Source organism: Notechis scutatus, chromosome 3, assembly GCF_049901735.1.
Source record: "Notechis scutatus isolate UNSWTSFEM ecotype Mainland chromosome 3, rNotScu1.2, whole genome shotgun sequence".
Classification (NCBI taxonomy): Eukaryota; Metazoa; Chordata; class Lepidosauria; order Squamata; family Elapidae; genus Notechis; species Notechis scutatus.
The window spans coordinates 109,480,999-109,492,619 of NC_142011.1; the positions used below are offsets into that span (position 1 = coordinate 109,480,999).

The 11,621-nt window shown below is 38.3% G+C and overlaps 3 protein-coding genes across 4 annotated transcripts in view; 1 reads left to right on the forward strand and 2 right to left on the reverse strand.

The window, feature by feature from the left end:
* Positions 1-1,839, reverse strand: part of FIRRM (FIGNL1 interacting regulator of recombination and mitosis) — a 38,309-nt gene extending 36,470 nt beyond the window's left edge. The window contains exon 1 of the mRNA XM_026682182.2: positions 1,648-1,839. Coding sequence (XP_026537967.2) covers positions 1,648-1,839 — 192 coding nt within the window. The remainder of the gene's footprint in view (positions 1-1,647) is intronic.
* METTL18 (methyltransferase 18, RPL3 N3(tau)-histidine) lies at positions 1,661-4,393 on the forward strand. 2 transcript variants are annotated; one of them, XM_026682191.2, is made up of 2 exons: positions 1,661-2,054; positions 3,234-4,393. In XM_026682191.2, the coding sequence occupies exon 2, from the start codon at positions 3,237-3,239 to the stop codon at positions 4,302-4,304; it is 1,068 nt and encodes a 355-aa protein (XP_026537976.2). In that variant the 5' UTR covers positions 1,661-2,054; positions 3,234-3,236; the 3' UTR covers positions 4,305-4,393. The 2 variants fall into 2 exon arrangements, with proteins under 2 accessions (XP_026537976.2, XP_026537974.2); XM_026682189.2 differs by having other exon boundaries at positions 1,831-2,083.
* Positions 4,394-6,943: 2,550 nt separating this feature from the next.
* Positions 6,944-10,806, reverse strand: LOC113421677 (14 kDa phosphohistidine phosphatase). The gene is made up of 3 exons (XM_026682193.2): positions 9,005-10,806; positions 8,057-8,181; positions 6,944-7,156 (listed from the first exon to the last, which is right to left on the reverse strand). The coding sequence occupies exons 1-3, from the start codon at positions 9,204-9,206 to the stop codon at positions 7,064-7,066; spliced, it is 420 nt and encodes a 139-aa protein (XP_026537978.2). The 5' UTR covers positions 9,207-10,806; the 3' UTR covers positions 6,944-7,063.
* Between the last annotated feature and the right edge of the window lie 815 nt (positions 10,807-11,621).

Below are 11,621 nucleotides of genomic sequence, written 5' to 3' on the forward strand. Positions count from 1 at the left end.
GTTATAACGATGGGCAAACTCCCTGGATAATTATTTTAAGGACAATATATCATTAGCTTCTTTACTTCCTATCAAGGGGGATAGGAAGTGTAGGAATACTGTACATCTTAGAGAACCAATCCCAATATCCAAGCAGATCCTTGAATCAGAAGGTGATATTTAGGATACTTTTCCCAGTTGTTTTAAGGTTTTACAAATCAAAAACAGCATTGTGAATTACATTTGAAAACTGGTAAAAGATCAGTATGATTACAACTATATAAAACAGATTAGATTTGATCTCAGTTGATTAGAATGGGGCTATATTATCTAATTAGCTGCTGTTTCTGAACCACTCCCAAGTGTAACATTTTACATCTTTGCATTTAACAATTATAGTACCAAACAAAAACATAAGGGCCAAAAGAGACAAATAGACTTCAGCAGTAACTTCAACATTAATGCACTGAAATAAGAACCATGCTCTAATAAAATATTGCTTCCAAATTCTATTCTGCGGCTAAAAAAATTGGTCACAATAAGCACTACTTACTGGTCATGAAACATAATACTATTGCATTTATTTTGTTTCTATCTTAATATAGTGAAAATGTCAGTTAAATATAGTTAAATGTTAAACTTTTTGTATATTTAAGATGTGTGCATTTACAACTAGCTTTATGAAGGACTCTGGAGGATTAAAATGTTTACCTATTTGATTTATATACCCTTCTACTCAAGGCAGAAAGCAAACAAAAACAGGAATTTAAAATTTATAAATATAAACATGATCACTTAAAAATAAAAAAGAAATTCAATGATAATGCTGTAAATAAAGCTGTAAGTTTTTCTACTATACTGCATGTACCTTTAAAAAAAGATACGTCTTTTCTATATCATTGTATGTTTAAACTAGAGAGACATCTTGCATTCCCTAAAAATATATTAATAGTAGGCATTGTTGAAAGTGAGCAAATGAACAGGAGGGGCAAATAAGCAAGGCAATTAAGAATGAAGCAGGAGTTTAGGAACTAGTGCCAACACTACAAGAGAGATGGGGAGAAGCAGACATCAGTCTCTTGCTCCGCTTGTTTCCCTCCATGTACACAGTATAGTATCGCTTCAGTCTTCTGCTTCATTCTTTCATTCCTGTTCAGTGAGGTCGTTTCAATCTCTTTTGGTTCCCTCCAGGCAGAAAGCTATGACAAGCGCCTCCTCCATCCATGGAGGCTCTTCAAGCGAATGGGGGGCTCAGAAAAATCAGATCTCCGAAAGGGAGCTTCCACTGATTTGTTATTATTTACTGCTATCCAACGTTTGAATTTCACGTTAGCAATTGTAAGCCGCTGTCTGTGGAAAGGGAACGAAAAACAAATAAACTGAAGAAATATATTTAATGATCAGGCGGCTGCGTTTGAGAAACGGCTGAGCTTTACCTGCGTTTCCTACGGGCCGTTCTCATTTCCCACACTTGGAGCGCTTCCTTTCTAGCCATCCCCTCAGCCGGCTGCGAGGCTTGCAAGGGCCGAGGAAACCACTGACCATTCATCACAAACACCGGCAGAGGGATACCCGTACGATAAACTAAAGGAAGGGGATGGGGGGCACCTTTCCTTTTCCCATTCCCAACTGCCCCCGCGCCTCGGCTATTGCAATTGAGAAGGATATGACAAGGCGCGGCAGAGCGGCGGAAAGCTGGCGACGGCACGCCTCTGGATCCCAGCCCTCCACCTCGGACAACAGCGACACCTCCTCAGGCTCGGCCCGAGCCATGGCGCTCACTCCGTATCTGCCGCCAAAAGCGAAGGCCCTCCTCCTCCTCCGCTCAGCGCGATTCCCATCAAACACCGCGGCGATCATAGAGCCAGCTCGAGGGCGGGCTAGTCCTGCGCCGGAGCTGCTCTGGAAAGCCTTTGGAAAGCGAGACCCCCGCCTGGGCCCCGTGGGCTTTCGGTTGTTCACCCGCCGGCCTGCCTCTCCGCTAAGTCGATGGGCTGCCCTGCCGTGGGCTAGAGGCGTCCTCCTCCCGTGAGAGGCTTAAGTCTTCTGAGTCTGCCAACGCCACCATTCACGAGGTTGGGGGGAAAGGACCCTGTATTGTGTGGTAATTAGGCTGCTCCTGGAAGGGGGAGGGGAGTGTCTATGTGGGGTGTGTGTAGTGGGGGAGTTGCATAATTAAGGTAGTACTTGGCAGGAAAGTACTTGGTGTGTCAGATTTGGTTATGCTGTATTCCTTTTTTCCCGTGGAAACGCTGGGAAAAAGATTTTTGAAACTGAATTAGATTTGGGGACAAATTAATCCTGCCTCAAATCTGGCGTATCTTTTTTCCTGGACAACGAAGATTGCTGTCTCTCTGGAATTCCTTTCAACACACAAAGGCATAACCCAAGGGTCTTCAGACTTGGCAAGTTTAAGACTTGTGGGCTTCAACTCCCAGAATTCCTGAGCTAACATGACTGGAGGAGGAATTCTGGGAGTTGAAGTCCACAAGTCTTAAAGCTATCAAGTTTGAAGACCCCTGGCATAACCAGATAAACCACAGGATGGGGTAGCATTTACTGTGTTGGAAGAAATGTCCACCTGGGTTCAGTTCCAAGTGGGAAGAAAGACACAGGATATTGCTTGGAAGGATGGTTTAATGGTGGAACAGGACCACATGGAGTGAGCACGTGAGAGAGGGAGAGAGATTTATACCCTCTGTTGGGCTTTCAACTTGTTGCCTGTTTCCTGTGGCAAGAAATGTATCCTGGTTGGTTGTCAGACTCCCATGGGGCCATGCAGGGGTAACTTTGTAAGTTGTCTTGAGTCCCAGGCTTGGTTAAATCTTGCTGGATGATGTCCCAAGGTGCCATGTGGTGAGATGGGTAGAGGGCTAATCCTGTCATGTCGAGGACCATGTCTTAATCCCATCACCCTGGAGCTGAAGCAGAGGGGGCAGGGAGCTGTTTTGTCTTTAAAAACATGCTTCTCCTTTTCTCATCCAGGAAAATATAATATTCTGTCTTTTTAATATTTTCTAAAATATTTCATTCTTCTAGGAGAGGCTAACTTTCTACAACTGTATGAGTATTGTTAAGACACATATATACTGTATACATTTATAAGGATATTTGAAAGTTATAAGAAACTATAACTGTAGAAGTTAATGTCACTTTAAAAATAAGTTTTGTACATCTATTTTTAAGTACAGCCAAAATCAGTATGTGTTTGCATATTAATAAAGACCAATTTTTTTTTCTGTTTATTTCTCAAGACAATGGAATTTCAATTCAACTTCTCTGTAGACAAAATAGCAGAAAACAGAACAGATACTGCTGAGAATGAAAAGCTACAGCAGGAAATGGTCCTATTGAATAATCAGGAAAACAGCAATAACATTACCTCAGAAGAAAATAAATTAAATTGCTATTTATCTGGAACCACTGCTAATATATCAGACCACAGTACTTTGAATGCAAATCCTGATACAAGTTTGTCGAGGAAACAATCCTGTCCCAAATCTGCCAAGGTGCATGATATTCCTAAAGATGTCAGTAAAGTCCTTGAGAGCAAAACTATTGCAACTTTACCAGGCATTCACCATGTAAATATTTATGTGGTAGCAACTGCACTCCCAGGGAACTCTGTCAAAGAAAACATGTCTAGCATTTCTTCTCAATCTGACCTAATTACAGGTGTCTATGAAGGAGGTTTAAAGATTTGGGAATGCACTTTTGATCTCCTGGATTATTTATCAGAAACTGATATTCAGTTTGCACAGAAGTCAGTTTTGGACCTTGGGTGTGGAGTTGGACTGTTAGGAATAGTTGCACTAAAAGGAAATGCCAAAGAAGTTCATTTTCAAGATTATAACAGTTCAGTAATTGAAGAAATCACCATGCCGAACATACTGGCGAATTTTTGTCCTCAAGATGACAGTGGTGAGGAAGATACCGAGCTTCACCTAAATCAATCTAGGAAAAAAGACTTCACCCAAGATTTTCTGCCTAAATGCAAATTTTTTTCTGGGGAATGGTCAGAATTTAGTCGTTTTATTTTAAATAACACCAAACCTGTAGTAAAATATGATCTTATACTTACATCAGAAACTATTTATAATCCTAATTACTACGAAGCTTTCCATAATGCACTTTCAAGTTTATTGGCAAGAAAGGGCACCATATTTTTAGCTAGCAAAGCACATTATTTTGGGTGTGGAGGAGGGGTCCACCTTTTTACAAGTTTCATAGAAAAGAAGAATGTATTTAAATCTCAAGTGGTTAAAGTTATTGAGAAGGGGCTCAAGCGTTTCATAATTGAACTGACATTTAAGAATTCCTGTTAACATGCTAACATGCATATTATGAAATATGTATTTTCTGTTATCAGAGGTGTAATAAATTACTACTACATTTGTCTTTACTTACACCAAAACCTTTTTCATTTATGGTTTTCTTCTTGTCTCTGAATTATTTATAATTATTTGTGCAAGGTATATACCACATAATTTCTATTGGTCTATGATAGAAAGTATCCTTACATATTGTGTTACGGTATGGTATGCTGGCTTGACAGCCGCAGACAGAAAGGCATTACAGAGGATGATGAGCACAGCACAAAAAATTATGAGCTGTCCCCTGACACCAATGGATGAAATCGCCAGGACCCGCTGCCTCAGCAGAGTGAGGAAAATCCTCAGGGATGATTCACACCCTGGTCAGAACTTCTTTACTCTCCTACCATTGGGCAGGAGATATAGAAGCATAGCCAGCCAAACAAATAGGCTGAAAAATAACTTTTATCCATGGGTTCTCAGACTTCTGAATGCAACATAACACTACAATTAGGTTTAATATGATAGACTTGCAGGGCCAGCACAACGTGCAACATGTTCATACCAGTGTAATATAATGTAACATACACATACCGTGTTTTTCCAACAATACGGCCTCCACCAATAGGAAAGCCCAGCATGATTTCTAGGCATGAGGTGAAATTAAGCCCCACCCCCCAAAATATAGGCCTATTTAATCCATGCGTTTCCCTGCCATTTCTTACATCGTCTGTTAGAACTACACAAGGTGAAGAGAAATGGGGGGGAAGGGCGGGGGTGGGTGGGGAGAAAACTTGCCTTTAGGAGTGCCCTGCAGGTAGCCTAGGCTAGAATACCCCGATCTACCAATAGAACATCAGCCGATGGAAGCTCCCTGAAGGCAGAGTCCCCAGCCGCTTCGGGGCGAGGCATGGCTGCCCGTGTCCCCTCGCCATTAGGCAGTGTCTTTCAGGCGATGGAAGCTCCCCAAGGGCAGCCACTTTGGCCGGTAGAAGTGGCCTCGGGGCGAGCGCACACACCCCTTGCCGCGAGGCCGCTTCTATCGGCCGATGAAAGCTCCCTTGAAGGCAGAGTCCCCAGCCGCTTCAAGGCGAGGTATGGCAAGATATGGAATAGAATACAAAAAGCATGAAATTGAGTTTTGTGTCTGTATAAAGAAGTTCAACCCGGGACCATGCTATTTTCAAAAAAGATGTTTTACTTGTATTTTGTATGTGAAAACCCAAATAAAACTTTATTTAAAAAAAAGAAAGAAACGGCCTCGTGGCGTATGGGCCACTCTAGGTGGGGGAGGAAATTAAGTTACCCCCGAAAAGACGGCCTAGCCATTTTTTCGGGGGTCAAAAAAAAAATAAGGCCCGGCCTTATTTTGTGAGAAACACGGTAGGGAAATGGGAATGTGTGTTATTACTTATTTGGGTTTAGGGATTCTATTTCTTTCATTTATTGAATTATTGAGATGTATTTTGTGTTTCGGGGGGAGGGGGGCTGCACCAAGGGAGGCTCATTCAATTTCATTGTACACATGTTGTGCATTGACAATAAAGGTTTGGTTTGATTTGATAAGGATAATTTTTGCTTGATCTTGTCTAGCAGTCATTTCCCATGAATGTCTAAGACTGCATTCTTTTATGGACCTAATTTGATTTCACAATTGTTATTTCCTCATCTAATTTATCTAAGAGTGATACATGTACAATATCTTTTCATCTAATACATCAATCGCTTATCAAAATTATCTCAATTTTACTGGCATAAAGATCCAACTAGTTTAAGAAACTTAAGGCAGATGCTTCAAAAGCAAAATAGGAATGGCAGTGTTCATGCTTTACAAATTCTAAATTCATTTTACATGCCATCTCTGAAATTAATATATTTATGGTAAAATGTTTATTTTCCAACTAATTTGGTAGATATCAGAATGACAAACCAATCAATTCAGCCCTTGTATTTAATTACTGAGAAAATTGGATTCAATAAATCATAGCTTAATTAACTATGGGTAAATTATATGTATGAGAGAAATTTATCTTTATTTTCTTTATAGCACCATGGGGTAAGCAGCCTCTGTCTACATGCTATTATATTTTAAATTGCTCTGGGATTGGATGACAACGAGAATTATGTCATGTAATTGCCAATAGGAGAATTTATATCCAGCATCTGTAGTTGCCAGTGTATCAATGGCTCACAGTCCCCCTTCTAAATTAAAATATTAATAAATTGTTATATATGATTTTGGTTTTCCCAAATAAAGCTCTAAAATTGCATTATTTTAGGAAAGGTGTACCTGAAAAAGATGTAGATCCCTAATTTGGAGCCTAGAACTGCAAGTATTGGGCATATTATTCCAGATAGTTTCCATGAGTTTTAATATTGAAACTGGATGAATTATCAAAGATCATGTGTTCATTCTGGCTATGACTTGGCAGTTTATCAGCAAAAATGGAAATATTCAGTCCTCAAAGTAAAACTTGACTTGAAACTTTATTTCTTAAAAATGTTTAAATGGGGCTTGCACTAATGCAGGGTCCAAAATTATCTTTATGATAATGTAAACTGGAAGTATGGATTTTAAAAAATACAAATGCTGTCAATGAGATGTGAAGACGTGATAAAACTTCAAGTTATTTAAATCATGAAGCAACCCATTCATATCCCATTTTTTATTCAGTATAGGCTAAATGCACTGATTGTATTTTCGCATGGGAGCTTAGAATTAAGTGTATAACTATCTTGAAAAGATACAGGTTTATATTAGATTATACAATTTATTTCTTGTCATCTGACCAGCTAATTTCATAATCTTTATAAGTTCTCTTCAGTATTTCAACAGTCACAGAATGATCAGCTTTACCATATCCCTGTAAGAAGAAAAGATTTCTAGTGTCATGGAATCGTACAATAAAAGGGTGGGGAAAGACACTCACAATATTTTAGTCCATTCTACTACAGCTGTTGAGCATGATTATTTCCAAACAGACTTATTCCTAATAGTACCTGTTCCAAATAGACAGCTAATGATAAAATAAGTCTACTCAAAGCAACTTATAAAATAACTCACAGCAGATTATTTATAATAAAGTAACTTGGTTTTATTTGGTTGTTCATTGCTGCCCAGAATTACTTTCTATGAGATGGGTAGCTATACAATTTTATTTTTTATAACTCAAAGCAGGTAATTTATGATAAAATAACAGGTTTGTTGTTTTACTTGATTGTTCTATGTTCCCCAGAGTCACCTTTTGTAAGAGGCAGCTATACAAATTTAAATAAATGATAAACAACTGCCATAATTTCTTAAATAAAACTGAAGAACAACCATTAGTATCAAACAGTTGTAGTTTGTAAATTTTTGTGTTTTCTATGATGCATCAGAAATAGGTTGTTCCTAAATAAGGAATGATTCCTGGGTATCCCAGTTGTGGCCCTAAGATCTCTCCAGAATAGAAAGCAATAAAAATAAGAATCTGGATTCATTATGCCTATTATTCTGGATACTATGTAATTTAGAATATGTTCTTGTTTGGCAGTTGTCGTTTTGCAATCGGCATAACTGAAAATATATGAACATAATAAAAATTCCACAAGGAATGGTGTAACATGAAATATGATACATTTTTGAAGATATCTGAGAATTAGAAACCTCATCCCAAAATCTATACCATTCCTTCTTATGAATTAATGCATTTATGAACCCTACTCTAATCTTAATATGCAAATTAAATCATCATACTTGGGCAGCATATGTAAACAGCACTTACTGTAGAAAGGCCAAATACACGGATTTTCTTGTCTTTGCTGTTATGTTCAATTTTTCCTCCTCCAAGACACTTGCATACAAAACCTAGCTTTTCCATTTCAGGGTTTACTTTTTCAAATATGTGATCTGTAATAAAAAAATAGAAGCTAAATAGATCATTAGAATACTATAAAGACAAAACACAAGGATCTGTGAAATGTAAACATTGTAGGAACTATAAAAACTCTATCTTGCCTGAATTATAAGTATTCATATCATTCAAGCAATTTATGTCTAGAAAAAAATATTATAAATGAATATAGACTCTCTTCATCTTGTAGATGTCAAAAAGAAATACCAAAACTGAATGCCAGAAAAGTCTGACAAGAGTTTATTTTTTTTGGCTTTCTCTGTCCACAAACAAAATAGAATGATAAAATAAAACAATTAAGCAAAGTTTTGTGGAAAAGAAAAGCATGGCAGTGAGTCTAAAGCATCACAGTCATTTAGATTTATTATACTATAATCCAAATAAGAGATAGAACAATGTGCTTTTCTCATCCAGATTTCAAATGCAAAAATTAATAGGGCATAACTGAAACAAATTATTTCAACATGGCTGGATTCACACAAGTATGCACACTCAATATTCAAGTTCCTATATTCTCCTGTTACTAAATCATAATGGGGGGAGAGAGAGAGAACCCACAAACCATACTTAAAAGGAAAGCAAACGGAATATTATGGTTGAACTAGGCTTGGGTGTCCCAGCGAAATCTGACAGCGGATCTAACCCAGGTTAAATGCACTGAACTAATGTTCTCAGAGCCCACTCGTTAGTCACACATGTAAGTTTTCCATTTTTTTTTTCTCTCTCTCTCTAGTGCTATCCGGCTTCTTAATTTCAGGCTGAGCGGTGCTCATTGGTAAGCCCTTGTCTGGGTCCGGTCCAGCTGACAGCTCCACTCACTGTGGAACTCGGCGTCCGCAGTGCCCCTCACGATGTCGCGGTGCTCATCAGTCCCCCGCTGCACCCGCACCAGGATATATTTGAAAGTGCCATCGGGGTCCAGCTCCACTTCAGGCACCGAGCTCAGCTGCGCTCCAGCCGCCATTACCCAAGCTCGCGGAATAGAGCAGAGCGCGCGGCGAAGCGCAGAAAGAGAAAGCATCGACGTATTTTCGGCGTCGCGTCAAGCCTCTCCAATGCAAAAAGGGGGCCTCGATCGCCAGTCGCAAGCGCTCATTGGCTCGTACTGGTTGTGAGCGAGCTGCGGATCGGCCGCATGAATTCGCGAGCGGAACGGGACTCTTCCAAAGGAGGAGAAAGTTGAGTTGCGTTGACCCCCCCCCTCCACCTCCTACGAAGACAACAATTTCAGGGTAGAGAGCGAATATTCTTCAAGCTCGACCAGTGGACCAAAAAGTGCTTAATATAGGATATTAAGTCCTAACCGTATCTATTTTAAACTGTGCTCGGCCTTGTGTAGTTCGGACCAAGATTTCTGGCTGAGCTTCTTAAGGAGCAGAACAAACGGCATCTTTGCTCAACATTAATTAATCCAATTTGCAGCCCAAATCTAAATTATTTTGGATTAACCGAATTAACTAATACAGACATTACACACTGTAGGAGAGCATGTTACAGAAGCCCCAGATCAGTATGACAATACCCTGCAATAGTAACAAATTTGGTTAGAAGGCAGAAGCATTCATCAGATACCCTCAATTCACCAGCTGCATGAAGGGGTTTGATTGAAGCAGGAATTAAATTTATACAGAGGAGGAAGTGGGGAGTAAAAACGGAGCAGAGAGGTTATGTAGATGAAGATCAAATAAGTAGACCAAAAGAAGCTTGTAAATCAATTGTAATGTAAACATTTGTTGTATTTATTCAAACCTAAACAGACTGAAGCCTAATCTGGTTCTGATACTCATAAAAAAATAAACTGTGTACTGTATATTGTTGTATTCCAAACCTGAATAGTCAAGTAAATTACTCCAAATAGAGTAAAAGCACTTTTTCTTTAGGTATAGGTAGTCCTCAACTTATGACCACAATTCTGCCCAAAATTTCTGTTGCTAAGTGAGACATTTGTTAAGTGAGTTTTGTTCCATTTTACAACCTTTCTTGTCCCAGTTGTTAACTGAATCACTGCAGTTGTTAAGTTAGTAACGTTAAGTGAAACTGGCTTTCCCACTGACTGGTCATTGGAAGGTTGTAAAAGGGAATCACAACTGGGACACTGCAACCATATGAATCAGTTGCCAAGTGTCTGAATTTTGATCACAAGACCACAGGATTCTACAATGGCCGTAAATGTGAAAAGTGATCATAAGTCACTTTTCTCAGTGCTGTTGTAACTTTGAACATCCACTAATGAACTGTTGTAAGTCGAGGTTTACCTTCACTGACACATAAAGTAATTTGAAATGTATTTGATTATAAGTAGCTTGGGCTGGTAGTTGGGCTGTTGATCCAAACCAAGTTTGGCAATTTGGTTGCACATGACTGATGGAATGATGTTTGAAAATATACAGAAATGAAACTTTGAAACAGGTATTGTACAAGTTTTGAAGTAGCCCAAACTACTACTACTACTACTACTACTACTACTACTACTACTACTACTTGGAGTTAACTTTTTTTTTTATTAAGATACTTCTGGATCTCTGCATTAAAAGCTAGTCACATAATATGTAATAGTGGCCACTGGAAGCTGTTAGAAAAGGAGCTGGATTTGAGAATTCCTATTTGTATAAAAGTTTTGGACAACCCTTTTATGTCTCTGTTTTATTGCACTAATATCCTCAAGTGTATGTGAATAGAGTTGCAATATTCCTGGCATTAGAAAGGACTGGGCAAACTATCTATTTATAGATAATTCTTTTTTATTTTACTGTTCTGAATTGCTATCTGTTGATTAGACCCAAGAGATCTGTTCTTTGCTCAACAGGATATTTAAAAGAACTTTCATTGAAATTAAGGAAATACTAATGGATCATAAGCTGGAAGACCATTCACTTGATTGCTTATTCACCTAGGGCTATTCAGAGATAAACTTGCAGCAGCTGCAATTTCCCCAGCGATAATTCAATGGTTATGCATGCATGCATACAGCACACTTCAAAATTGTAATGAAACAAAGTATTCTTGGGCTTTTTGAAATAATTATATTTATTTTGGGAAATATAAAGTGACATGACAAGTTTATGACAAAAAATAGCAAAAAATATTCTTTTGATTACTTGTCAAGATTATAAAGTCTCATTTTGGAGAAAGGGTTGAATAATGGAAACCTGAAAATAGGCTTAAACAAGTAAGAGAGTGAAAGTTTGGCATTTTGAAATAAAAAGGAAAGGTTTAGACTTACTCTGGTCTTATTATTTGACAGAGAATATTATTTGATAATATTATTTGAATATTATTTTTTTATATGTGTTAAAACACATTCTCATATATCTATGGCTAAACTTTAACAACAATCACAGATAATCTGGTATTCTGTAGTTGAAGGTGCTTGATCAAGGTTAAAATAAAACTTTTTTTTGCAATGTTTTATAGATTTGCTTATAGATGAGGGAAG

Bases quoted from the DNA above. Each gene is read 5' to 3' on its own strand.
- METTL18 (XM_026682191.2), top strand. From the start codon at position 3,237: ATGGAATTTCAATTCAACTTCTCTGTAGACAAAATAGCAGAAAACAGA.
- LOC113421677 (XM_026682193.2), bottom strand. From the start codon at position 9,206: ATGCTTTCTCTTTCTGCGCTTCGCCGCGCGCTCTGCTCTATTCCGCGA. The intron at 8,182-9,004 runs GTGAGTGGAGCT...TTTTTATTACAG, and splicing joins TGCGGACGCCGAGTTCCACA to ATCACATATTTGAAAAAGTA. The intron at 7,157-8,056 runs GTAAGTGCTGTT...TTCTTCTTACAG, and splicing joins GTGTATTTGGCCTTTCTACA to GGATATGGTAAAGCTGATCA.